Source organism: Monodelphis domestica, chromosome 2, assembly GCF_027887165.1.
Source record: "Monodelphis domestica isolate mMonDom1 chromosome 2, mMonDom1.pri, whole genome shotgun sequence".
Classification (NCBI taxonomy): Eukaryota; Metazoa; Chordata; class Mammalia; order Didelphimorphia; family Didelphidae; genus Monodelphis; species Monodelphis domestica.
In genome coordinates this window covers 442,100,975-442,128,972 of record NC_077228.1, presented here as the reverse complement: position 1 = coordinate 442,128,972, position 27,998 = coordinate 442,100,975, and the positions used below count along the sequence as shown (strand labels likewise).

Sequence of the window (27,998 nt, the reverse complement as noted above, 5' to 3'; positions counted from 1 at the left end):
TTTAGGAAATGGAGGGAAAGCTTTTCAGCGCCCCACGGCTCCTAAATTCTAAAAAAAAGGCGAAGCCTCTTCATTTTGGCACCATGCGGTTGCAGGATGCATACTCAGTGCACATACAAAAATAGACTTACTAGTTGCCCTCCGGTTGTTTTTATATAGGACAGGAATGTACTCTTATAAGCCTAAATTTGAAAATGCTTTTAATTCCCACCAAAATACAAAACCCGACTTGGGTTGGCCTCATCACTAACCCTTAGTTTATGTGCCACACCCAGCAACCGCTTTCTAGAAACTATTAGAATTTCCTAGCCCGCATGCGCACTGCGGTCCCAACCCAACTGCTTTTCCTTCTTCCGCTTAGCATTAAACGCCAATTCCTCCCATCCCCGGGCCCTTTCCCTCTCATCCTTTTTCTGATTGGACCTGAAGCTCATTACGCTAATCTCCGGCTTTCTCCGCCCTCTCTCTCTCCTCTCCGAGTCAATTTCCTGGTGCTGAGATAGCTCTGAGGCTTCCTTTCCCCGCTCCCCTCTCCCTCGGCTAGAGAAAGGAGGGGGCGGGGAAAAAAGGGTTACCCAGCAGCCTCTCCGGCGCCATTCCTTCCCTGTTCTCTGGCCCCACGCTGCTGTGTCTTCGGCTCCTCTCGGTCTTGTGTGGCCGGCAAAGAAGATGGAGGGGCCCTTATCCGTGTTCGGAGAACGGACCACTGGGGAGTCGATCCGCTCCCAGAACGGTGAGGCCGAGCTGGGCGGGCGGCGGCAGAGGAGGCCTGTTTTAGGGGGCCGCGCTCCCTGGCGCTGCCCGAGGCCGTGGTGGGGCCTAGCCTGCGGCGCCAGACGAACCCCACCCCCTCATAGTCCCGGCCGCGGTCCCTCAGCGTGGGGTCGGAGGAAGGAAGGGAGCGAGACCCATTCTTAAGGAAAAGCTTCTAGGGTCGGGGTAGGGCAGGGCGGGAAGCCTGGGAGCCGCCAATGGCCACGTTTTCTTGGAGAGGCCTTGGGAGATATGTTCGCGGCCTGTGGAGCGCGCACGTTTTTACCGAATTAGGCCTGTTCTAAAACTTAGCAAGTTTTGATTGGTTGTAGCTGGGGTGCAAAGTGCACCTCTAACGATTCTTTTTTTTTGAGGGGAAGGGATTGGCACATGTCCGACCTCATTCCCTCGACTTTCACTAGCCAGCTTCTTGTGTCTGATTCCCCGCTATTGGGATTAGAGCATGGCTGGAATCATAAGGGATCAGATCCATATCAGCCAGTTCTTAAAGTATGGACCCAGGTGTCTTGTTCCCCAGGTCATTGTTTATTTCATAGTTACTCTTAACAAAAAGAATGCAACCGCTGTTAAAACTGCGGGTAGCTTTTCGGATTCCTAGCCATTAGAAGGCGACAGCGCCTGGGAGAGCCTATCTCTTACTCCTCTTCCCCCCTCATTTCTAGCTTCTTGTGCCTTACTCAAGTGAGGAGACCCCTGGGTCAAAGCATGGCTAGAATTTTAACTCTGCAAAGGATCTTAGAAATTCCTTTATGCAAAGCCCTCATTTGAAAAAATTAAATACTCGAATGAGGTCTGTATATTGCCAGTTAATTGTTATGTTAGTGACTGTGGACTAGGGTGCCTTATTTCTCCAGTCCAGGCTGCTCTTCCCCCATTTCTCTAATTTTTTTTAAACCCTTACCTTCCATCTTAGAATCAATACTGTGTATTTGTTCCAAGGCAGAATAGTGATAAGGGCTAGGCAGTGGGGGTTAAGAGACTTACCCAGGGTCACACAGCTAGGAAGTGTCTAAGGCCAAATTTAAACCCAGGAACTCCCATCTCTGAGCCTGGCTCAATCCACACCACCTAGCTGTCCCGCCTTCCTCCCTCCCTTCTCTTAATTTTACAAACTTTTTATTAAAATGCCAAAGTTAAATTGAATGATAGCTTTTCTGACTTTCAAGAAATATGGAGGGGAAAGTTAGTTTTAATTCATTGTATTGATAAAGCATTTACATTACTCTTTCAATATTCCATATTAGCCAGATTTGCTTCATGAAATAATCTGAGGATGAATTGGGATTGATAATGTAAGAGAACAAGTGATTTTTTTTTTTAACCCTTACCTTCCGTCTTGGAGTCAATACTGTGTATTGGCTCCAAGGCAGAAGAGTGGTAAGGGCTAGGCAATGGGGGTTAAGTAGACTTGCCCAAGGTCACACAGCTAGGAAGTGGCTGAGGCCAGATTTGAACCTAGGACCTCCCGTCTCTAGGACTGGCTCTTAATCCATTGAGCTACCCAGCTGCCCCCAGAACAAGTGATTTTTAAAAATGCCTCCCTTTTCTTGGGAGGAGAGGGACTATCAGAGCAGTTGTATACACTATCACTCATACTGTAGGTTTTTTGTATTTGTTTTTCTTGGGTTCAATTTGGAATGGTGGAAGAGTATATATTCAAACATTTAGTATAAAATGAAAAAAATGTCAATGAAACTTTGAAAAAGAATCTTTTTCAAGATTGAGGATTTGTTAATGATGTAGGGAAGACATTTCCAAATTCTGAAGTACAAAGCTCATTGTTCCTTTTTTCTATATGAAATTATAAACTTAATTAAGAAATATTAGCTAAAGCATCTTCAAATAGCAAATAATATTTTTATTGAGTCATTGAATAAACTTCCTTTTCAGAGAATAGATTTAAGGTCTGTTTGGTTAAGTTTTATTTATGGGTCTACATTTTAACAAATGTTTGAAATTATTGTACTTTTTAGGAAGTGTGGTTTATACAGTGACCGATTAAAAAGTGCAATAGAAATGTAAGATGAAATTATCTTAGTGAAACAGTGAAAGCCTACCTGAAAAACTACAGGTTGGAAGGCAGAAAGGAACAAACGTTTATGAAGTAATCTATATGGGCCAGTCACTGTGCTAAGAACTTTAAAAATTTCTTGTTTGGTCCTTACAGCAATTCTAGGGCATGGGTACCATTTATCTCCATTCTACAATTACAGTTTACAGGCCAACTTGTTCAGGGTTACAAAGCTAGACTGAAGGTCTGAGATTGAATTTGAACTCGAAGGTTTCTTAATCCCAGGCTCAGTATTCTATATACAGTATAATAACCTAAAGCGACTTCCAGAAAAAAACAATTGCATCTTACTTAATCCATGCTATACATGGGAGCCTTTGTCTGAGATTATTAAATTTTTTATTCTTTCTCATGGATATTCTGTTCTTTAGAAATAACTTTTAACCTATGCAGTGGTCTTTGTGAGGGCCTGCTGATGTAAGATACTGGCCTAAGATAGCATTTGAAATAATGAAGATGCCTCGTTTCATCCTCTAATTTTTCTATTTTTACAGTTATGGCTGCAGCTTCCATTGCCAATATTGTAAAAAGTTCTCTTGGCCCAGTTGGCTTGGATAAAATGTTGGTGGATGATATTGGTGTAAGTACACAGATGTGGCTTTTTTTTTTTTACCTAAGAGTTTTAAAGATAAGGTATTTTGTGTAGTGGTTTGATATGTAAATGCTTTGCTTCTCTTTTTATTGTTGAACTGCATAATATACTTATAGTAAGTACCTCTAGGTTTTTTATTCTCTAATGGAAATGTAAAATACTAATTTTTAATAAATGCTTATTACTTTTTTAAACAGGATGTGACTATTACTAATGATGGGGCAACCATTCTGAAATTGCTAGAGGTAGAACACCCTGCAGCTAAAGTGCTCTGTGAATTAGCTGATCTTCAAGACAAAGAAGTTGGAGATGGAACCACATCTGTGGTGGGTAGACATGTTAGAAATATGTTGGACTTGACCAAAAATTTTGTAACAGGCAAATTGAAAGGATACATCATCTTAATGGTCTTCAAGCTAAAAAATTGGGAGTAGAGAAAAGTTTAATAACATGTTTTGGTTTGCATTTCTTTAGTAATAATTTGGAGGCCACCCACCTTCTCTATATCTATTTATGGCTTTGATTTCTTCATCTGAAAATTGTTCGTGTCTTTTGCCCATTTGTCAATTGGGCGATGTCTTTTATTTTTATAAATTTGACAAAGATTCTCTATATTTTAGATGAGACCTTTATCTAGACTGTCTATAAAAATTTTTTCTCAATTTTCAGCTTTGTTTCTAATCTTGACCATGTTTATTTTATTTGTTCAAAAACTTTTCAACTTAAAGTAATCAAAATTATCCATTTTACATTTCACAATGCTCCCCATCTCTTGTTGACTCGTATTCCTTGCCTGTCCATAAATATGATAGGTAGTATGTTCCCAGTTCTTCTAATTTGCTTCTGGTGTCCCCTTTTATTTCTAGATCATATATATGTTTTGATTTTATCTTCATAAATGGTATAAGATACTGGTATATACCTGGGTTATGCTAAACTAGTTTCCAATTACCTTATCAACTTATCCCCAAATCCTAGATCTATGGTTTTATCAAATACCAGATTTCTATAGGCTTATTGCTCTTTTTTGTATGTCTCTTCTGTTCTTATCTACCTTTCTGTTCTTATCCAATACCAGATATTTTAATAATTTAGAGTACAATTTAAAATTTGGTACTGCTAGACCTCCTTCCTTTACCTTTTTTTAAAATTAATTCCTTCAATATTCTTCCAAGTGAATTTTGTGATTTTTTTTCCTAACTCAATAATTTTTTGGTAATTTAATTGGAATGGCATTGAATTAAGTAGATTAGGTAGGATTGTCATTTTAATTATATTGGTTCTGCCCATCCATGAACAATTAATGTTTCTCCTTTTATTTAGATCTGTCTTTTATTCATGTAAATAGTGTTTTTAAAATTATGTTTATGTAGTTCCTGGATTTGTTTTCTAGATATTTTATTATTTTATTACCTCTTTACCCATTCAAATTCTTTTTTCTTTTATTACTATTGTTAGCATTTCTAATACTATTTTAAATAATATTGGTGATAATGGGTATCCTTATTGCCTGGTGACCAGTCTTAAACAAAAGTTTGTCATCCCTAAAGTGTGAAAAGAAAGCAAAGCCTAAAAAAAAAGAAAACTTTTCAGGTTTGTGGAACATTTTACCCCTTTTTCCTAGGAAACTTAGCAGTCATCTCTTCTACTTTGTATAGGTACTGAATGTTGGTGTTAAAAGATGTGCTAGCTATGAACATTTTTTTCCCCAACAGGTTATTATTGCAGCAGAACTTCTGAAAAATGCAGATGAATTAGTCAAGCAGAAAATTCACCCCACATCGATTATTGGTGGCTATCGACTAGCTTGCAAGTACGATACATTCATGAGAAAATTCATGTTCATTGAAATATCTAATGTTAAATCACTTAATCTTTAAGCTTCAGTTTCCTTGTCTATAAAACTGAAATGATAATCCTTATACTTTGTAGTACTTTTGACCCTTTCAGAGCCTGATTGTGATGAAAGTACAACACACAGGAGCTGGAAGGGCCTAATATTTTCATTGAAACCTTGAATTATCAGTTCTCTAGTTGATTTCACTTTGGATAGAATGAAAAGGTTATGTTCGCAGTTGCCACATTTGAGCAACTCAAAAGGAGACCAGATCATTTTCTTCCCATTTGACTACCACTTTTTCACTTAATAGATTTAGTGGCTATGCTTATGGGATAAAATATAGCTGCCATGGTCTGATGGAGAAAAAGTGTCTGGGTCTTTTTTTCCTATATGAAATGGCAGAACAATCTAGCTAAGTTGTATATTATATTTGCTATTAAAATGATGGTTTGGCTTAACCCACAACTACTTTAATATCATTGTCAATTGTGGTAAGCATTGATTTCTATATTTAAAAAATGTTTTAAACAGGGAAGCAGTACGCTATATCAATGAAAACCTGATCATTAACACAGATGAACTTGGAAAAGATTGTCTCATCAATGCTGCAAAAACATCCATGTCTTCTAAGATCATTGGAATGTATCCTTTTGTAATCTTGATTGTAGCTATAGCTATGTATTTAAATTAATTGTCATTGTGGTATGTTAATTCTAATGCTTTGGTCCTAAAATCATGTTTGGATATATAAGTTCAGTATATTTCCATGGAAGAAAAATCTGTCATTGAAATGAGATCATGCTTAGAGTAAGAAAGTTTCCTACCACTTAAGGTTTCTTAAGAAATTGGTAGGGAATGATTGATTCTATCTTCTGTCAGTGTGATATTTGTTATTTGAAATGAAAGGATTCTTATAGCAAGTGTCCCTATAATAATAGTGGTTTGCATTTTTAGAAAAGAAAATCTGCAGGAAAGTGGAATTATTTGTTGGTAGTTTTCCTAGGTTAAGAAATCTAGGAATTTTTTTTACTGTCCTTTTGAGGCAAATAAGAAGGCCCAGTTGAAAATACATAAGGTATTTTAGAAAGGCATAGAGATTAGTTGTAGGATTATATTGCCATGCATTGAAACAAAGAAGACTCCAGAATAAATAAGAAATGCAATTTTTAAGATTAGAGAACCTACATTGTTCTTTATTGTGCAGTTATAGATGCATGTGTTGCTTTTGTCATTGGTACCCAAATAGGATTTTGCCCACCACCAAATTTGTGGGTACTGGTTGGAATGAGGAAGAATGTAAGGAAAAGAATAGTGGACAAGTTTAATTTGATTAAAAGATGTTTCCAAGGGGGGAACTAGAAATGTGCTAATTGCTTGTGAAATGAGTATAATTATTCTTTAAAGATGTATTATGAGCATTGTTTTTGCCACCAATTGTCACTCTTAAGGTTGTTACAAGTGGAAGATACATGGAAAATGCTGTTTCATTTCCTTATGGGTTGCTGCTTATGTTGGAAAGCTAAATAAGATACTTTTTAAGGGAAGATTCCATTGCAATTCTTTGTCCTTGACACTGTTGGCTTAGTGATGGGGACTTCTTTGCCAATATGGTGGTAGATGCAGTACTTGCAGTTAAATATACAGATGTGAAAGGTCAGCCTCGGTATCCGGTTAATTCTATTAATGTTTTGAAGGCCCATGGGCGAAGTCAGAAGGAGAGTATGCTTATAAATGGTTATGCACTGAATTGTGTGGTGGCATCACAGGGTAAGTAAACTTCAAGGAGTTTGATCTCTTAACTCTTCTCACTTTTCTGCTTCATTTATGGGTACCACCACTAACCACCCAAGTTTGCCATCTGAGTGTTGTTCTGCTTCTTCTGCAATGTCACTTACCCATCCCTCTCCATTCCCACCACTACCACCTGAGTTCAGGTGCCATCATCTCTAATAATTCACATTCGTTCTGTTTCTCTGTTCAAGAAAGTGGCCTTCTAGCAACTTAGAGTCTAAAAAAAAGATGCTGGCTTTTAGAGCTTCTTGAAGTCTAGCTTTAGCCCAGCCATTCTGCTTGCTTTTGGTTGTGCATCACCTTATATTTTCTGTACTCCATTACTACTGTCTTCTATACTTAAGCTAACCTAATCTTCTTTCTCCCAGAACTCCATACCTATTTTGTAATTTGTATATATGTTTTGTTTTTGCATATCTATATGTCATGTTTTGCTTTACTTCAGGAAAATGAAAAATTAAGGCGGGGGGGGGGGCACAGCTAATTGTTGGTTTTGGAGCTCCCACTGCCTGACCCCTAATAATTGCTATATTTGGGTGTTGAATGAATGATCTCAAACTATTTTTAATAGACTGAACAGTAATACACATCATGGCACATATTTGATTCATCTCACTATTTGCATTTATTCATAAATAAATACTTTTACTCCTTAAAATGTGTAGGGAAAATAACAAACATGATGGTTGTTTTTAGTGTACATTCCAATGTCTGGTCACCCTTGAATCAGCTATTTTCTCTTTTGTTTTATAATTTAAGCTAATGTGTCAGTCTTGATAGTTGCATTTATATTTTGGAAATGGAGGTTGGGAGAATTTAATTCCAAAAAGTGGCTTCTAACAATAAAGACCTTTAATAAAACTGGATACCCCCTACCCCCTCGGAAATTGTACTTTTAAAATTGGAGTTTAAGGGTAATAAGTGATAGTTTAGAGTTAGTGTTATAAATCTCATTTGGGGGGAAAATCTGATTTTTCTATTTGGTTTTTATAGGCATGCCCAAAAGAATAGTTAATGCAAAAATTGCTTGCCTGGACTTTAGCCTACAGAAAACAAAAATGAAGCTCGGTGTGCAGGTGGTTATTACAGACCCAGAAAAACTGGATCAAATTAGAAAGAGGTAGGTTGGCGGATTTTTCTTTTTCTTCTTCCCCACCTCCTTTCCACGTCTAGGACTGGATGCAAATAATTGCTTTTTTTCTCCAGGCTGAAGAGTCAATTAGAATTGTTTCCTAAACTGAGTATTGGTTTTTATACAAACTAACTTAGAATATGCTTCAGGGACTTGAGCATCTTAAAATTTACCAAAATAGCTTATTTTACATAATTGCTTGAGAATTTAGAATACATATTAGAATATCCAAAAGATTTATCTGTACTTTTTTTATGTTAGATATTTCTCAGAATGATTGGACCATTAGGAGGTTGAAGTGGTTGTATAGCATGTTTAAACTGTTACCATGGTTGTTACTTAATATGTAATTAATTTTTCATTAGATTTTGTTGTGCTACAAGTATATTGTTGTAGTCAATAGTTCTATTCCCATTCATAGAAGCTACACAAAAGCAAGAAGGGAATGTATAACAAATCAGTGAGTCTGTGGGGTAGTAACTGCCAGCTCTATCCTAAAGGAACAGAAACTCTGCTTACTTATTTCCTGCTACCACAAGTGCTACTTGTCTAGGAACCACCAGCAGCTCCTATATAATGAACCTGGTGGTGACCTGAGAAGGAGATTGGAGGCTAGAGGAATATGGATGAATAGATAAGGCAGTCAGTAGATAAGAACAGATGGGGAAGTGAGCTACCTTTCTAGAGGAAGATAACAAGTGGAGAAATTATAAGTTTGAGAAAGAATAAGTGAGGAGTCGAGAACTCTGGGATACCTCCCATGGACCAGATGGCCAAGAATTAATGGGAGATGTGTGGGGCATCTACGTTGCATGAATAGGCAGATATGAGGAGCAATATAGGCAAGACCAAGATGTAAGAGGCAAGAGCAAGGGAGGCAAGGCAAGAGATGTAAGATCAAGAGAGAAGCTTGCATATGTACCCCAACTTTTATTGGAGATTTTAGGAATGTGAAATGGGAGGTGATTAATGAATACATGACATGATACAGGTTTTAACATTGGTTGATTTGACAATGATGAAATCAAAGAGGAAGAGATTAATCAAACCCTCACTTTGTAAAGGAATGTAGTCTGAGCCAGGACACTGTGGCTGGCAACGCCCAGCCCAGGAATTTAACCTGACCATGAGTCTTAGTATATGAATATGTAAGATACAGTATCAATACATCAATCATACTTCCAAGATGCTAACATGTCTGGTATGCCACAACTTGTAAAGCATAAAATTTCTGCTTTAAGCCTCTTTCTGTTTGTTCACACGTGACTGTGCTAAAGCAATTGTGGGAAATAACATTGTAATAAATGAAGCCGCCTAATATCAAACTTGTTGGAATAGAGTTACCATAATTTTTTAGCTGTACATGATTTGTGTTATACATACTTTTTAAGCACAGGTACAAAGTCACACCTTTTTAGCATAAAATAAAGAATAGATGACATTTTTACTTAAAATATGTGGAAAATACTGATCCTTTTTAATAGTTTTTTTAATCTTTAATTGAAATAATTTGACAATTTAATCCATAAACTTGGAAGAATTAATGTGACTCATCATTAGAAATCCGTGATGTTGGTAAATTTGAACCCAATACCTGGGTAAAGTTTTTGAATATCGGGACCTTTTTTGTAAAGGAGGTTGGTTTAGGTAGATAATGTAATCTTAAATGTAGAAAGAAAAACTTGACTGAATGATAATGTTAAATAAAATGGAATAGCCTGAGTATTTCTGCTGAAAACTTTATTTCTAGGTATTTAAACACTTTCCTGTATTAAGAGAAAGTTAGAGTAATGATGATTGTCATATCTCTTTAGAGAAGCAGATATTACCAAGGAGAGGATTCAAAAGATACTGGCTACTGGTGCCAATGTTATTCTGACCACTGGTGGAATAGATGATATGTGTCTGAAGTACTTTGTTGAGTCTATGACTATTGCAGTTCGAAGAGTTTTAAAAAGGGATCTTAAACGAATTGCTAAAGCATCTGGAGGTAAGTATGACTATTTAGGAGCTAGTTGTTCTCTATGGGGATTACAACTCTTTTAAAGTTAATTAGTTTTTTCCATAGGTATGCCTTTAAACAAAAAGTACTGTGTAAGCTTTAGCACTTCAAAAAGAAAACATAAACAGCAGCTACTCTTATGTAGTTGTTACTGCTCATCTTAATTTTTAACGGATTTGGGGGGGAAGAAAAATGCAATTTAAGAAAAAATGAATCACTTTTTCAGTTTAGGTCAGCAGTTCTCAACCTCTCAATTTGCAGCAATGAGAATACATAATGCATAATCAGGTATTTGCATTGTGAATCATAACTGTAGCAAAATTACAGTTTTGAAGTAGCCACCAAAATAACTTTTTGGTTTGGGGTCACTGCAACATGAACTGTATTGCGGGGTCACGGCATTAGAAAGGTTGAGAACCACTGGTTTAGGTAGATTTCTTTTTTTTTAATTCACTATGTTGAATGTTGAACTCATAATTTCTTAAATTATTTGGGGGGACTACTGATAAAATCTCAATCATTACAATGTGTGGTTGGGTCCTTTTTCTTAATATGTAGGGATGTTTGTGGGGGATCTGACTCCTAGGCATCTCCCCTTTCTTACCATGTAGGAAAGTGAGCACACTTCATAATGGTAACAATTGGTCATCTTTAATTCATCTTCCTTTTGTACAAGGTAAATGGGAGGAAAATGCATGTAAAAATTTCCAATTTTTTTTCTCGTTTAAAAGCAACCATTTTGTCAACCCTGGCTAATCTGGAAGGTGAAGAAAGTTTTGAAGCTTCAATGTTGGGACAAGCAGAAGAGGTAGTACAAGAGAGGATTTGTGATGATGAGCTAATTTTAATCAAAAAGTAAGCTATGCTATAGAATACCACAGCTTATATAAATTTTTATTCTCATTAAATTAGAGCCACATAACTTCCCATTTATTTGCTGCCATTCTTTCAGTAGGATGAGCAGTTATACGCATGGGATACAGTAAGATTAGTCCTGTAAATTAAGATGAAATCAACATTTCATCTCTTACAGGTCTATCACATTTTGTAGACATTGAGGGTGGACATCCAGAAGAGGTGATGACCAGGATCCTATAGAGAGAGCCTCTATCTCATGCCCTATAAGGATCAGTTTAGGGAATTAGTTATGTAGATGGTGAAGGACAGCTTTGGGGTGAGGTGGGTGGTTTAAGGGTTATGTCTTGTCCAAGAGAGATTAATTTGTTGTGGTTGGCCCCAGAACAGGGAAAAATAATACTTAAAGCTGCCCCAAAGTGGAAGAGGCTGGTCCTTCTGTAGAGACTGTCAAGGACGGCTGGATGACTCATTAGCACATTGTAAAAGGGATTAGTATTCTTGTAGGGGCTAGACTAGTGGTGACTTGCGTTTTCAAAACTCACAATCAGTTGAGGTTTTTATACCTAGAGATTTAATATTGAATCAAAATTCTCATAGTTTATAGCTTGACCTTATTGTGAATAAAATGTTGCACCAACAGTTACCCTGTGAAGTATTTTAGACTTTTAAATTATATAATTCTAGTTTGTTATAAAGAATGGTTTAACTATGACTGTTTGTTATAGCACTAAAGCTCGGACATCTGCCTCAATTATTTTACGTGGAGCAAATGACTTCATGTGTGATGAGATGGAGCGTTCTTTACACGATGCTCTCTGTGTGGTGAAGAGGGTTCTGGAATCAAAGTCTGTAGTGCCAGGTGGTGGTGCTGTAGAAGCAGCCCTTTCCATTTATCTGGAGAACTATGCAACCAGCATGGTAAGAATGCAAACCTTGAAGAGGGAGGCAGGGAGGGACCCATTTCCATGAAAAAGCAGCTAATTGTTTTTTCTTCCTTCAGGGATCACGGGAACAACTTGCTATTGCAGAATTTGCCAGATCTCTTCTCATTATTCCCAACACATTGGCAGTTAATGCTGCCCAAGATTCTACAGATTTGGTGGCCAAGTTAAGAGCTTTTCATAATGAGGCTCAGGTTAACCCAGAACGCAAGAACCTAAAATGGCAAGTATAATTTGTTCTGCTTTTATTGTCCTTTTGCATGTACAAATTAGAGGGCTGGATTTGGGGGATGCTTGTGTTTATAAAGGTTAAAACTTTAGAGAAATGAAATCATTATTGATTGAGAAACATTGGGAGGTGTATAGCTTTGCAGAAGTATGTTTACATGTAGGTTGTATATGTTTAGAACAACACTCCAATATGTGAGTTGGAGGAAGGGGATGGGAGGGGGGGAGATTTTTGGTAAACAAAAATTGACCTTTGTTTAATTCTTTTTTTCTAATTATAGGATTGGTCTTGACTTAGTCAATGGTAAACCTCGGGATAACAGGCAGACTGGTGTGTTCGAACCTACCATGGTTAAAGTTAAGAGTTTGAAATTTGCTACAGAAGCTGCAATAACCATTCTTCGAATTGATGACCTCATTAAGTTACATCCAGAAAGTAAGGATGATAAAAGAGGAGGAACTTATGAAGATGCAGTACACTCTGGAGCTATTGAAGACTGATCAGATTTTATTTATAACAATATTACTGTTAGTTTAATTCTGTACCAGTTGGTCTTTAAAAAATAGAACAACTTGTTGCTTTGACTTGAGTTTTTATAAGGGAGATGAAAGAAAATAAAAACATCTTTCCTCTGCTGTTTTTGGTCCCTGAAACATGTTTTCACAGGTAGTTTAGTTAAATAAGTTTGTTTTTTAAGACTCAATGAGTTAAAATTAACTACATTTTTACAGTTTGTTCAATCACTTTTTGAGATGAAGGTTTTCCTTTCATTCTCTTTTAACACACATTGCTATTCCCATCCCTCCTCCAATGCAGAGAGCTGCCACTCCACGAGTTCCACCCATCCGCTCCAGTGTATGTAACAGAGTAACAAGAATTCGACATCCTGAGGACCCAATGGGATGTCCCAAAGCTATGGCTCCACCTTGAATGTTGACCTAAAACAAACAATAAGGACACATTTAAAATCTCCATACTTGCTATGTGCTTGTGAAGTTCCCTGTGGAGTAACGCCTAGTTTACAGTCACCATTAGCTTTGAGAGGAGAACACTCCAATCTCATGGTTTGGGTTTATTTCACCATAAGAAATGACAAATGAAACATTCAGAGAAAACTTGCATAGATTCAGAGGGAAGTGGGCAAAACCCAAGAAAATTTATGACAGTTATAATAATGAAAATAACTTTAGGACAATCACCATTAGAATGTAACCACGCTGCCCCCCAAGGATTAGTGACTTGTCACCAATGAAGAGGGGAAGGAAAGCTGTGCTAGGTACTTTTACAAATACTGTCACTTGGCCATGTAAAAAGTATCTCCGTATTGTTTCAATACACTCACCTTTTCTGGATTCAATCCAAGTTCCTTTGATACTGCTACAGCCAGGGATGCAAAGGCTTCATTGATTTCAAATGCATCAACATCATCTAGTGTCCAATTTGCTTTGGCAACCTAAGAGGGAAGAATGATTAAATGTGTCATTGAGGATAGGTATATGGTCATTGAAGAAAGACCCCATTCTCCCACTTGAAATACTGGGTTTTTTTCCAATCTTGAGCAAGTCAATAAAACTATAAATTGCAAAGCAGGTGCACTATCGTGAGTTTCCTAATCATGAATCTAGTCTAAAAGGAAAAGTACGAGTGGTTGTAAAGCATAAGAGAAAATGGATTGGGAGCCTAAGGATCTGGGTTCAAAACCTAGGTCTGTTAACTTTGGGTAAGTCAACTTCTGTGGGTCCCCCATTCCTTCATCTAGAAGATGACGGGATCATAACTATATGATTGTTCTCTAAGGTCTCTTCCAGCCACAAAATCCAAGTACTATCAATACTTACAGCCTGCCTGATGGCTGGAATTGGTCCAGATCCCATAATGGAAGGGTCTACACCAACTTGTGACCAGGATACAATCTGTGCCAATGGTGTAAGACCTCGTCTTTCTGCTTCTGATTTCTTCATAAGAACCACAGCAGCAGCTCCATCGTTCATTCCTACATAACATGAGGAAGGTGCTTTCAAGATTCTGAACTCTTGTTAAATCTCTTGTAACCTGATGGAAGTTTTTACCTGTCCTAGAATGCTATCTAATCTAGTTTCACCTAAAAATCATGTTCATCTACCAGTTCCTACTCCAAGTAAAATGCTCATTTGTGCATGACTTATCCCTAAACATAAATGTGGAAGTTAACTAGAAAAGTCTAGCCTTAAAGAAGAGTGAGGTAAGTAGGGATCCCAACTTTATACCACCACCTTATTGCCTCAAGTATCCACATAATCCTGATTTCTCTTTTACTACCACAAAAGCTAAGTGGAATCCCACATTGTCTTGAGTGAACCCAAAAAAATTTCCAACTGAGAAAAATGAAGTTATAGGGGAAAGGGAATAAACATTTATATAGCACCTACAATGTGCCAGGCACTGTGCTAAGCACTTTAAAAAAATATCTTGGTTTTGAACCAGCCATTTTTCAGCAGAGGAAAAAAAGGGTAAATGAAGTCACAGGCAACTTGGTCCCCTCAAGGGAACCAAGAATGTTTGTCAGCTCAAAATGCTTTGTAGTTTTCTTAGTTTACCACAAGGTAGGTATGACATGTAATTATCCCCATTCAAAAACACCACCACCTTTACCTTCAGAATCAGTACTGTGTTTCCAAGGTGGAAGAGCAGTAAGGGCTAGGCAATGGGAGTTATGTGACTTGACCAGGGTCACACAGCTATGAAATACCTGGGTCTAGATTTGAACACAGGGCCTCCTGGCTCTCTATCCACTGAGCCACCCAAGCTGCTCCCATTTTTAGATGATGGCTCAAAGTGACTAGCCAAGGATCACAAATAGGTGCTGGAGCCAGGACACAAATCCGAGTTTCCCATGACTCCACAGCGCCACCCCAGAAGGAAGGAACAGAGGCTGACCGTGTACAGCCATAAACATCGGTGAGCAGGGAGGGCCTTTCCCACCCCCTCAAACCACCCCGCCAACCCTCACCTGAAGCATTGGCAGCCGTTATTGTTCCTGATCCATCTGTCAGAAAGCAAGGCTTGAGTTTGGATATGGCCTCCAGAGTGCTTCCATGGCGAGGAAATTCATCCGTCTTCACCTCCACAGGTCCTGAAAAAGCCGAGAAGACCCTGAGAGTGGGCGAGTCCGTGCGCCTTGAGCTTCCCGGGGGAGCAGGCACAGCGAGCGAACCCCACTACCACCGGGAATACTGGCCCCAACTGAAGCCAGAACAGGCGGCGAGTGATTACTGAGACTCAACCGACCAGAAACCCCAGCCTAAGTCAAATGAGCAGCTGGAGCAAGGCCTGGGTTTTACTTGCTATTAAAACTAGATTAAAAAAAAACGTGGTATATAAAACTAAGGGAATTAGCAAGGAATACTCAACTCTTCCAGTGAACTCTGTATTAAGGGATGGGCCTTTTACAAAACTGACCAGTGGGCTAGTAAAAGAAGGTCCATTTTGGCAAAGGGGACGAATGGAGAGGGATTGCCATCTTGATCAGCTGGAAGTGCTGGAACCCAGCCTGGACCAATAAAGAAGCTGGAAGCGGCTCCATTTCCCCACCCTGGGTCAGATCCGTGGCCTTTTTATGGTACAAGTTTAAGGCTCTGGCCAAGCTGTTCCTATTGCACAGCCTTCAGACTGCCAAGGAACTGATGCCAAAGTGAAGACAAGTGAGAGCCAAATTTTCTTTCAACAACCCCAGGCAGCTTGAAATCTGGAGACCCCACGTTTGCCCCGTCCCAAGAGAATTCGCCCAAGTCTCAGACTAAGCAAAGCCTTTAGAGTACTTGGCGGTCCCCCTCAGGTGTTTCTGGTCCCGGTAGTTTCTCCCTTTGTATCAAAGTCCTCTCCCAGGTAGCCCAGCCCTTGGCTGCATCTTTCCTTTTGTATCCATTGTAAAGCATCAGCCTCTCCCTGATGATCCTGGCTTTCCTTGTGGCCAGTGTAAAGCCAATCACTCACACTCCCCTGACCCCAGGAGGTATCCCCAAGTTCTATGGCTCATTGGAGGATTCTCTCAGAGATACTGTTGCCAGAGTGCCAGAGCCTTCGGCTCTGTGCGGTTTTAGGCACTTGACTCTGTGGCAGCCAAGTATTGAACACTATCCCTCTCCTGTTTAAAGACTTGGTTTTTCTGACTACTTTAGTAGTTCTGTGTTTTTCTCAAGTTAACACACCTTAGAATGGGGCAGCTGGGCAGCTCAGTGGATTGAGAGTCAGGCCCAGAGAAGGTAGGTCCTGGGCTCAAATCTGGCCTCAGACACTTCCCAGCTGTGTGACCCTGGGCAAGTCATTTGACCCCCATTGCCTAGCCCTTACCACTCTTCTGCCTTGGAGCCAATACACAGTATTGATTCTAAGATGGAAGGTAAGGGTTTAAAAAAAAAATCAATAATCAATACTGTGTATTGGTTCCAAGGCAGAAAGAGTGGTAAGGGCTAGGCAGTGGGGCTAAATGACTTGGAACCACATTCTAAGATGGAAGTTAAGGGTTTAGAAAATAATGCTAAGATGCCATGCATGATGGAAATAATAGAATACCAATTACATTTGCAGTCTTCACTTTAACTGGCAAATAAAGAATTTTGCCCCCGACAGTGAGAATATAGATTATAATCCATTTTGAAATTGCTTTACAAAACCTTTGCTTTTCCCAAATCAAAAGGACCACTAATACCAAGTGTCTTAATTAGTGCTGCTGTGACCTTTAAATGGATATAATCCATTATGTTCCAGTATGCTTTTCAGAAATCCATTTTTCTGCCCAAAAATGGAAGGGAAAAAACCCCGACCAGTAGCTGCCTCAGATGAGCCAGGATTGAATCTGGTAAAAACCCTGATGCTGAGACCAGCAGGCAGCCAGGCTGTAACTCTGGGAGTGGACATTTAATCTCGTGGCTTCTGTTTCCTCCCCTGGAGCCCAAAGGCTGGACTAGCAGACGGCGGCCTTCAGTAGCAGGCGAAACCCCTGAAGGCTGGACTAACTTCTGCACACAGGAGGTGCTTAGGATGCTTGTAAACTCAGCAGGCCACTTCCTTTCCCTCCAGCCTCCTCAAACAATCCCATGTAAGCATGGCCTGGGAGAAGAGCCATGAGAAGACATCACCTCTTTCCCCTCCTCTGCAAAGGTGGGAAGTCCACAGGGATGGAACTTGGCAGATATTTTCAGATGATCTTTTCTTTTCTTTCTTGGGGAGGGGGGGGACTGGCTACTCATTTTTCCTCACCTCCCACTTTTTATTTTTTTTTAATTCTTTATTATATGGCACAACTCTAGGAGGGGCAGGGGAGGAACTTTAAGTGGTGTAAAAACAAAAAGGTATTAATAAAAATGCATTTTTAGAAATTCCAGGAAGTCCTTGTTTATACAATTTCCCTCTTATATTAAAAATATCCCCTCTAGTGTTTTAGGTTCGGCAATCCACACCCACCTTTTCTAGAAGGCACAGAAACAGGCACAATCTCTTTGTCAAAATAGCCCGCTTTTTGAGCATTCTCCGTCCTCTTCTGTGACAAAAGAGCATATCCATCTTGGTCTTCTCTACTCACTTTCCACTTTTGTGCCACATTTTCAGCTTTTGGAGAAGGACAAGACAATGAAATAGATTAGTGTGTGCAGAGTCAGCTTCCAAAACAGAAATGTCTTCTGCTAAAAACAAGCATCTACCATTCAATACCAGCATTTACCCAGGCTGACTTAAACCATTTCACTTAATCCTTATTCTACATTTGTTCTTAAATGGGCACGGTGACTAGAAATTGTGATGTGATTTTAATTAAAATGTAGTTAGTTAACATTTTTTCCCACATTGCTCATTTTTGTAAGTGAATAATCTTATAAAAACAAAACCCAAATAAATAAGTGAAAAATCGTATTTTTTTTATCTGCATTCTGACTCCCACAGTTCTTTCTATGGAGTGGATAGCGTTCTTTGTCCCAAGTCCCTCAGAATTGTCTGGGATCTTTGTTTTGCTGCTGAGAGTAGCTAAGTCTAAGTGACGTGGCTTTTTTTAAACCCTTACCTTCGTCTTGGAGTCAATACTGTGTATTGGTTCCAAGGCAGAAGAGTGGTAAGGGCTAGGCAATGGGAGTCAAGTGACTTGCCCAGGGTCACACAGCTGGGAAGTGTCTGAGGCCAGATTTGAACCTAGGACCTCCTGTCTCTAAGCCTGGCTCTCAATCCACTGAGCTACCCAGCTGCCCCCTAAGTGATGTGAATTTAAGAAACTATGACATGACCTTTAAGAAACTATTTTCTTCGCACACAATTTATATCATTTTATGCAAAAATAAAAAAAAGTGATGTAGGGAACATAGGAGGTGCAGGCATGATGTGGTTGGAAGGTTCACTTGGTGTGTGGTCACAGAATGAAAGAGGCCAATCAGCAACATACGGTAAAGTCAAGGGGCATCATTTAATTTAGCCTCTTGAGTTCTGGGCACCCCTGGGAAGACTGAGGCCCGACTCACAGCTCTTCAGGAAGGGGAAGCCCCTCCACAGCAGACCCCCCATCATTCTTTCCCCATTCCCTGCCTTTGTGACCATCACTATCCTCGGAGCGACTAGACAGGCTTCACTTGGGGCAAATCAAAGTCAGTATCTTTAACCTTGAACAATAGTTTTGGGGACAAAATGTAGACAACCTGCTAAAACCTAGGAATCCTCCTATTAAAAGGGAATTAGATACTGAGGGATTCAAACCCATCCCCTACCAGTCTAACATAATTTTAGGAGAGTGGAAGGGACGTCTCCAAGGGTCTAGTTCTGGGCCATAACCAGGAGGAGACAAAGAAAGGGTAGGGCGAGGGGCAGAGATTTTCCTATAGAACCACGAGCCAACTGACCTATAGTAAATCCTATAACCCCACCTCCATTTCCTCGCTGGTAAAAAGAGGGGGTTGGATGACACGATCTTTTTTAAACATGATCTTTAAGGTTGCTTCCTGCTCCCAGACTCTACAATAACTCAAACATACATTTCTGTACTTTTTTAAACCCAAACTGTTTTACTCCTTTACCTGTAATCCCCATGTGGTAGTTGTGGAACGCGTCCGTAAGCCCGTCACAGATCACGCTGTCCTTCAAGGGAGTTTCACCCATTTTCAATCCTGTTCTTAAGTGAACAAAATGAGGCGCCTGGGAACAAGAAATAGCTCATCAGTGTGGACAGGGGATGTGTGTCCAACAAATACTAAACAGGTCTGCCTTTTGAGAACGGCCACACTAAGACAAGCAGAAGGGGGGCCTCGGAGAGAACCCGCCAGGAGGAGCCCATCGCGGTAAAAACGTGCGTGGGTTCTGCAGGCCAAGCCAGGCCAGTGTGGGGGAAGACGACATGAGGCGTGGGCCAAGGACAGCACCGGCCTAGTAACGACAGTCGCTTCAAAGCACTAATGAGCATAAATGATGTTTCAAGACATCTACAAATGAATGAGATGCTAAACTATCAGTGATTTCTCCTGGTGATGGAGTGAGTCACAGGTATTTCTGCTAAGGCTACTGTGATTTGTTACCTACAGCCACAATGGAAGGAAATGCTGAATGTTCAAGTTAAAGAAAATAAAAGATGCATGTGTTTATTTTCCCATCCAGGTTCATGCACACACACACACATGCACACACACACACACACACACACACACACACACACACACACACACTCTCACACACACACACACACACCGGAAATCTATCCTCGACTCCTCATCTATAGGTTGTCCATTTAACTGAATGTCACAATCTGATTCCTGTATGTACCGGGAGGTCAAACTCTTCTTGCAAGGCTACAGACCTCTCCTGGGAGGTCCTGTGAAAGCACCCCTCAACTTCGACAAAAGGGCTTTTTAGGAAGAGCACACAATCTGCAGACAATAACTCTCTTAACGTGGCCCTCACCGTGGGAAAGTCCTTTGGCAAACATTCATCTCCCCATTTCAGGTTTCATCTGGTTCTTGGGGTGGAGGGTCACTGAAACAGAGGATCTTTGGCATCTATTTTTAAGTAATCTTAAATGACTTTGATATAGGAGTGAGCAATACTTTGTAGGGAAAACTCCTGAAGTGACATTTTAATCTGCCAAGTCAAATGCTATTCTTTAATCAAGAAACAATCGGCAGTTTGTCTTTTCTTTTGCATTAATATGGAAATATGATTTGCATGACTTCACATGTATAATAGATATCAAACTGCTTGCCTTCTAAAGGGGTGGGCTGGAGGAAGAGAATTGGGAACACAAAACTTTTTAAAATGATTATTAAAAATTTTTTTACATGTAATTGGGAAATATTTAAATATTTAGCACTATGGGCCCCTCTATATTCCAAATCAGAGGCTCTGAAACTTTTGTGTGTGGGAGGGGAAGGAAGGCAGGAGGGTGTGGGTGGACAACTGGGAGGCAAAGGGTGGTGGGTAGGAAATATCTTCATCTATTAGCCATCAGTAGTGATCAATAGGCAACCCCAGAGGGTCCCCTCTAGTAGCATCTCTCTATCTCTCAGAAGTATCTCTGTCTCCATTACAACTAGGCACCCTGAGGTTTCCCCTAGCTCTCTAGTCAGCCGGAGTATCTGATTTATTACTACTAGAAATATCTCCACACATTATCATTTCTAGTACACTAGGGAAGCCTATGGACCCTTTCTCAGAACAAAGTTCTTAAAGGCAACAAAACGATAATATTAAAATCCAATGATCAAAATGCATTTAAAAAATAGTGGGCCACACGTTAAGAATCTACTCTAAATAAGACAACTGTGTGATAGTAAAAAAGTGGCTGACTAGCAAACATTTATAAAACTCTGCCTATTCCTCAGGATCTTAAGCAAGAACGTCTTCAATATCTAGGTAGAGGAGTCTCTTAAATTTTTAAACAGAAGGAAAAGTAAGGTCAGTAGTTGCTGTTATTCTCTCATTCAACATTTTTTGATATTATAAAGTCTGAGGCTTTTTTGGTCAAATCTTTGGTAACTAGTTTTCATTTTCAGATACTTTGTGAAAAGATCCCCACCACTAGGGGCTCCCTATATTAATGCCAAACTTAGTTCCACAACCTGATCAGCTTAACCCACTGCAGATCAGATCTCCTGAGCTCAAAAGATACTCCAGACTCAGGCTAGTGCCTACCCTTCTCTTTGCTCTTTAGTCTGTCTCATCTAAAAGCACATGGGGTAAGGCGGTGGAGGGAGCAGCACAGTAGCTCAGCAGATGGAGAGTCAGGCCTAGAGACAGGAGGTCCTGGGTTCAAATTTCACTTGCCTAGCTGTGTGACCCTAGGCAAGTCACTTAGCCCCCATTGCCTAGCCCTTACAGCTCTTCTGCCTTGGAACACACAGTACTGATTCTAAGGGTGGAAGGCAAGGGTTTAAAAAATAAATAAGTAAACAAAAGCACATTTGGAACTGTAATATTAAGAGTTCAAGTGTGGAGGCACTATTATCCTCAATGGGGAATAAAGTTTGTGATAAAATTATTCACAATTATCTTCTAGTTCTCTTTTGTTTTCCTCTCCATTTCCAAGCTTCAGCCATTCTTGGTGCACTGATTTAAATGCCCTCTGGATGACTTTGACTTGGGTTTCTTTCCAAAGTTTCTTTAAACTGTATTTCATCATTTATTGCTTCCCTCTGTTTTATCTGGTACTCATAATGCTTATCATCTCGTCCTCTTTATAAAATTTTACAAATAAGTTTGTGTTTTAAACTGGTGTTGCTTTTAGCTACAATTCATTTTGCTTGGCAATTAAGTCACTGCCTAATGGGCTAAAATTTAGGCTCCTTTGGTCTTCCTTTTTATAGCAACTTTTTTTTTTATTTCCATCACATTTCTCTAAAAGATTATTACAGTCTCTTGAACTTTCTTCTGATCATAACCCATTTTTCATTATCAATAAACTGTTTGATCAGATCAGAATAGAGTCGTTTCAAGAAAGAAATTCATGAAGTTGGTTTTATTATGCATACAAAAGCAACAATAACCATACTTTTAAGGATCCAAAATCAAGCTGGTCCAATGCCTTCAGGCCAACTGAGGCCAAGAGATGTCAAGTGACTTGTACAAGGTCACAAAAGTAGAAAAAGTAGCAGAGCTGGGACATCCGAATATAATTCACACAGTTGAAACAATACTGAATATTAAAGTAAAGGAAATGCTATTACAGCTTTTGTCCCTGTAGTATTGAAATAAGTGGACCTATTTTCTTTCCAAGAAGAAAGGAAGAAATAAATGTGTCTACATCTTCTTGACTTTTGGTATAGGCCCATTGTTACTAAAAAACTAATTAAACAAATGGATTGGGTTCCAGGGTCCCCAAATTAATGCAGTTCATTTTTTCTCCTTAATTTACTCTGTTTAGTTCATAACCCTTTTTTAAAAAGGAGTTTGGGAACATATTATTTGATTAACAGGTACTGATTAAGTACTATTTTATTTTCTTGTTTGGGGAAGGGTTGGTGAGGCTCAAAGTTCATTCCTCCAGAGGCCATACCTTGCTCATGCTCTCCATGCCTCCTGCTATGACAACACTGGACTCTCCAGACCCAATGGACTGAGCCCCAAGGCACACAGCTTTGAGGCCTGATCCACAGATCATCTGACAGCTCCAAGCTGGCACGACGTAGGGGATTCCAGCTCCCACACTGGACTGTCGAACAGGATTTTGGCCACATCCTAAGAGGAGGACGGATCCGGGTTAAAAGTCAGAGCTGGGGAGAGTCAGAAGAGAGATCTGAAGATACAGCCTGAGTAGGAGTAGGAATGGGTAGGAGACTCTCTAATGCCTGTTGAGCCAGGAAGACCCAATTCAAGTGCTTCCACCTGTGACATAATGGCTGTGTGTCTCTGAGCAAGTTGGTGTTCTAGGCTACCCCCTAAGCTTTTCAGGTGCCCACCTGCAAAAGAAGGAGTTTCTTCACCCTTTATAAGCCAATAAAATCACAGGTCTAGTCCTTGTCTCTATTCTTGTTTGACTCACTCAATGATGGAACAATTAAAGAACAAAGAAAAACACAAGAAACTTTAGTCTCTACTTTTTTTTCCTTTTTGCTATATCAGAGCACTAGGCCTGGGGTCAAGAAGACCTGAGTGCACTTTAAAAGAATGTATACCCTTTGATTTAGCTATACCACTACTAGATTTGTACCCTCAAGGAGATAATAATGGAAAATATTTGTATAAAAATATTCACAACTGCACTCTTTGTGGTGGCAAAAAATTGGAAAATGGGGGGGGGCGTCCTTCAACTGGGGAATGACTGAACAAATTGTGGTATCTGATGGTGATGGAACACTACTGTGCTGTAAGAAGTGATAAGCTGGAGGATTTCTATACAAATGGAAAGACCTCCATGAACTAATGTGGAGGGAAATGAGCAGAATCAGGAGAACATTGTACAGAAATAGAAAAATTGTGGGATGATCAAAATGTAATAGACTTTGCTACTAATAGCAATGCAATGATCCAGGACAATTGTGAGGGACTTATGAGAAAGAATACTATCCACATCCAGAGAAAGAACCGTGGGAGCAGAAACACAGAAGAAAAACTTACGATATCACTTATCACTTGTTTATATGGGTATACGACTTGGGGTTTTGCTTTAAAAGATTGCTCCAGAGTGAAAATGAATAATGTGGAAATAGATATCAAATGATAACATTTGTACAACCCAGTGGAATTGCTTGTCCGCTCTGGGAGGTGGGAGGGAAAGAAAATGAATTGTGTAAACTTGGGAAAAAAAAAGAACTGGGTGCAAAGCTAGCCTCAGACACTTTCCAGCTATGTAGCCTTGGGCAAGCCACTTAATCTCAACTGCCTAACCTTTATTGCACTTTGGCCTTGCAACTATTAGAAGACAAGGTAAGAGGTTTTGTGTTTCTTTTTTTAAAGAGGGTTCTAAAAAGGAAATCTTTTTAACAGAAGAGAATGAATCCTTATTGGCAAAAACTCATGCTGGGGCGATAATAAGGAAGGATTTGTGTGTCTTAAAGATTAGTGGGAAAGAAATAATCAGTAAATCTTTTATAAGTTAGAGAAAGCTTCCCGAAGAAATAAAGTCTTTAAATGGCAACAATCTGTCATTAAAACAAAAGACAAGAATAGGCAGGAACTGATAGGCCAAAGTCTCTGACAAATACAAATTTCTGAAATTCACTATTAAGCTTACCTGCTGACAAAACATGCCCAAAAATAACCTCGGACACATCTTCTGGAGCAACAGAGGCCCTTTTTAGAACTTCTTTAATGACAACAGAGCCCAGCTCATGGACGGGGACAGTAGATAAAGAACCATTAAAGGACCCTGAAATAAAATATTAAACATTAATTCTGAAACTTCATTGACCTCCTCACAGGAAAACAGTGGTTTTGGGAAAACTCATCAGCAAAGTACTGCCATGCTCCAACCCCAGCCCAATGTTATCTAAATATCTAATTATTAAGCAGTATAATTATTAAATCATGACTAATGAAGACAACTCACTCTTTTTAAAAACGACTTACTTCTTAGAATTGATATCAGTTCTAAGACAGAAGAGTGGTAAGGGCTAGGCAACTGGGGTTACATAGTTAGGAAGCATCTGACACCAGAGTTGGGTGTCTCCAGGTCTGGATCTCTATATACTGAGTTGCTCCAACAATTCTTTCAAAGAAAGCCTCCTCCTCTGACATTTCCGATTCAGGTCTTTTGGTCCATTACCTTGTGATTCAATTATTTATCAGAAATTATACTAATGAATGGGTACATGATAGGTCCTAAGGCACTAAAATTCCACTCCATGAACAAAACACTGAAATCTGGAAGACCCAAGTTTCAAATCCTGCCTGGAATACTTAATAACTGTGTGACCCTAGGCAAACTGCCTAACCTTGGTCTTTCCTCCTCTGTAAAATGGCCTCTGAAGTCTCTTCTAATTAGAGGTTTGCTGGAGACATTTTAAATTGGAGGATTTACAGCTCAGAAATCCCAAGTCAGGGCTTGCTTTATTATTTTACTAATTGCTTGCACTTAAATGTTAATAATTCCAGTTCAATTTACATGCATGTGTGTACACTTTTTCCCCCCTGGGAATGCTGGGTTATGAAAGTAGCTTCCAACTATAAAACTATGACCCAAAAGATCCCTCCATTCTTAGATAATTAACTATCCCCATACCCATTTCCAAATAGTCCCAACCCAAGGCAAAAGATAAGGGGAACCCCGCCCCCTGAAAACACATGACAAGCGGATGGCTCTACCGGACTCTGACCAATCAGAGGCCGGCCCCGAGATTTCATCTCCTCATCAGCCAATGGGGGGGTCTGTGTGCAAGATGGTCCTACCTCGGGGAGCCAATCACTACCAGATGAACAGAGTCGGCCGGGACCTGAGAACCCGGTACATCAGGTGGACGGTCCGAACTCCGGTTCTCGCCAGCACCCTCCCCCTCCCCCTCCCCTCCCCCTCTTCCTCGCCTCTCCCCCCCTCTCCCCCCCAGGGATCTTCCCCTCTTCTGGTTTCTCTGTCCGTGCAGGACCCCAGTTAGGTGGCGAATGGGGTCCCGAAGAGATCCGTACCCCACAACTGGCCGATCTGGCCTGCAAGGTCCCGGAGCAGACGAAGAGGGGTGAATCGACCCTGGTCCCTACGCTTAGTGCCCGGGCTCTAGCCGTTGTCCAAGCCGTGGGCACCTGGGGACAGCTGCTCACCTATCGCAGTCCTGGCTGCGGAGACAATGACCACGGGATCTAAGCCTGTGCTCATCTTCCAGCTGGTCTTGGGTGGCGGGGGCAGCGGAGGCTAGAGCTGTTCGGCTGCGGGGCTTCCACTCGAGCGTGCTCGAGTTTCGACTGTCGGTGGCAGAGTGGGGTACCGGTACCGATTCTTGGGAGGCGGGGTCCCGCCTTCCCCGCCCCTTCCTCCTCGGCCCGCCTCCAGGGCCAGTGCGCACTTCCTGGTAGGCGGTGCCCACCAGGCCAGGAGGGGCGTGGCCCTCCGGGCCTGCTGGGCTTTCTGCACTAGCTCCACTGTCCAGACCACCCTGGACTGCGTGTCCCCGCTTCCCCTTCTTCTGTTACTCCATGAAGCCCCGCGGTTTGCACCTCCGGAAGCTTCTAATTCTTTAAATTAAAAATTCAATCCTCATTGAGCCCCAAACAGGAGACTTGGGCACCGAGGAGTTTTGACATTCGATTAATCAATTTTAGGAATACGAAATTCTCTACCTCTCCTTTCTCTGCCACCCAACTGAGAAGCTAGGCAATATGATATCAGTTATATTGATATCATATTGCCTACCATCTCCAAGAGGGGGAAGGGAAGGAGACAATTTAGATCTCATAATTTTGGAAAATGTATGTTGAATATTATTACATGTAATTGGGGAAATAAATATCTTTAAAATAAAACCATACATGTGAAATCATACAAAATATGAGAATGAGATTTGAAAGATGGCAACCGGTGAACTATGTATTCTGGAGCACAGACTTTCAAGACTACTAGTCTTTCTTAGATGGCAAAATTTGTACCAATGCCAGTTTGGTCATTCCATTCAACAAATCTATCTTTGAAGGAGACTCTTCTCCACTGTATCCTTTACTCAGCTGTCAAATTTACCTTTTTAAAAGGGCAGATCTGACACTGTCACCTTCCTATTCAATAGTCTTTATTGGCTCCCTACTACCTATTACTGAATTTCAATTCAAAAAACATTTATTAAGCACCAACTAGGTGCCAGGCACTGTGCTAAGTGGTAGGGATTCAAAGAGGTAAAAAAGTTTCTGCCCACAACTAGTCTGGGAGACAATATGCAAACAGGTATGAAGCCAGCTCTATACAGGATAAATAAGAAATAATTGTCAGAGAGAAGGCATTGCAGTTAAAAGGAGTTAGGGAAGGCTTCCTGTGAAAGATGTGATTTTAGTTGAGACTTGAAGGAAGCCAGGAGGTAAGTAGTCAGCTGAGGAGGGAAGGCTGCGATTCCTTGTACATGAAACTCAGTCTCCCAAGTCAATGTACATGGGTTTTCACTAGCTACTGACCTGCCTAGAATTCTCTTCTCCATCTGTGGGCTTCTTTGATTTCTTTCTACTTCCTAAAATCCCACCTTCTACAAGAATCTTTTAGGATTCCCTTAATGTTTAGTGCCTCCCCTATGAGATTACCTTCAAGTTATCCTTTATATATCAGTTGTTTTCATGTTTTCCTTTTGATGAGAGCTCCTTGAAAGTTTCTATAGTTCAGTCTTTTCAGATTCTTCCTTACCTCATTTGGGATTTTCTTGGCAAAGATACTGGAGTGGTCTGCCAGTTCCTTCTCTAGCTTAGTCTACAGGTGAGGAACAAAGGCAAAGAGGTTTAAGTGACTTGCCCAGGATCACACAGCCAGTAAGAGTCTGAGATTGGATTTGAACTCAGAAAGATGTGTTCCTGATTCCCAGTGCTCTGTCCGCTGTACCAACTGTCCAGTCATTTATATAGCTACATCTTATTCAAAATTAAATTTGCCTTTAAAATTTTCTGATTTTCAAAGGTTGCTAGTTAACTTTGTTGTGTCCTCAAGGTTTTCCATGTACTACTGAAAGATTTCCTTTAGTATTTTCTTTGGAAGTTTATTTACATGAGAAATGTTCTCACTTGCATCGAGGAATTAAGGACTGACCTTAACTTCATTGGAAACCCTATCCTATGCCTGTTCTAGTTAAGATTATCATCAGTGGGTTGCCCATAAAAGCTCAGCAACTGACTCTGGGGGGAAAATGTACACAGGACACACTTTTACAT

General features: G+C 40.2%; 2 protein-coding genes and 2 non-coding genes across 4 annotated transcripts; 3 read left to right on the top strand and 1 right to left on the bottom strand.

Annotated features, from left to right (window-relative positions):
* The first annotated feature begins 610 nt into the window (after positions 1 to 610).
* TCP1 (t-complex 1) lies at positions 611 to 12,865 on the top strand. Its single transcript, NM_001032972.2, is given in 12 exon segments — positions 611 to 733; positions 3,340 to 3,425; positions 3,635 to 3,763; positions 5,153 to 5,250; positions 5,809 to 5,919; positions 6,863 to 7,044; positions 8,062 to 8,188; positions 10,015 to 10,190; positions 10,934 to 11,057; positions 11,786 to 11,978; positions 12,061 to 12,224; positions 12,511 to 12,865. Coding segments are annotated over 12 exon segments (1,674 nt in total). The 5' UTR covers positions 611 to 669; the 3' UTR covers positions 12,731 to 12,865.
* On the top strand, positions 5,554 to 5,690 carry LOC130457791 (small nucleolar RNA SNORA29). The gene has a single exon (XR_008917065.1). It is a non-coding gene; the product is annotated as a small nucleolar RNA SNORA29 (small nucleolar RNA).
* On the top strand, positions 11,125 to 11,248 carry LOC130457781 (small nucleolar RNA SNORA20). The gene has a single exon (XR_008917055.1). It is a non-coding gene; the product is annotated as a small nucleolar RNA SNORA20 (small nucleolar RNA).
* On the bottom strand, positions 12,718 to 26,157 carry ACAT2 (acetyl-CoA acetyltransferase 2). Its single transcript, XM_001371360.4, has 9 exons — positions 25,923 to 26,157; positions 24,403 to 24,537; positions 22,726 to 22,907; positions 19,262 to 19,379; positions 17,673 to 17,816; positions 15,220 to 15,342; positions 14,069 to 14,223; positions 13,573 to 13,683; positions 12,718 to 13,168 (listed from the first exon to the last, which is right to left on the bottom strand). The coding sequence occupies exons 1-9, from the start codon at positions 25,975 to 25,977 to the stop codon at positions 12,998 to 13,000; spliced, it is 1,194 nt and encodes a 397-aa protein (XP_001371397.1). The 5' UTR covers positions 25,978 to 26,157; the 3' UTR covers positions 12,718 to 12,997.
* Between the last annotated feature and the right edge of the window lie 1,841 nt (positions 26,158 to 27,998).

Bases quoted from the DNA above. Each gene is read 5' to 3' on its own strand.
- ACAT2 (XM_001371360.4), bottom strand. From the start codon at position 25,977: ATGAGCACAGGCTTAGATCCCGTGGTCATTGTCTCCGCAGCCAGGACT. The intron at 22,908-24,402 runs GTAAGCTTAATA...TCCTCCTCTTAG, and splicing joins TGGGCATGTTTTGTCAGCAG to GATGTGGCCAAAATCCTGTT. The intron at 15,343-17,672 runs GTGGGTGTGGAT...CGGCTTTTTCAG, and splicing joins TTCTGTGCCTTCTAGAAAAG to GACCTGTGGAGGTGAAGACG.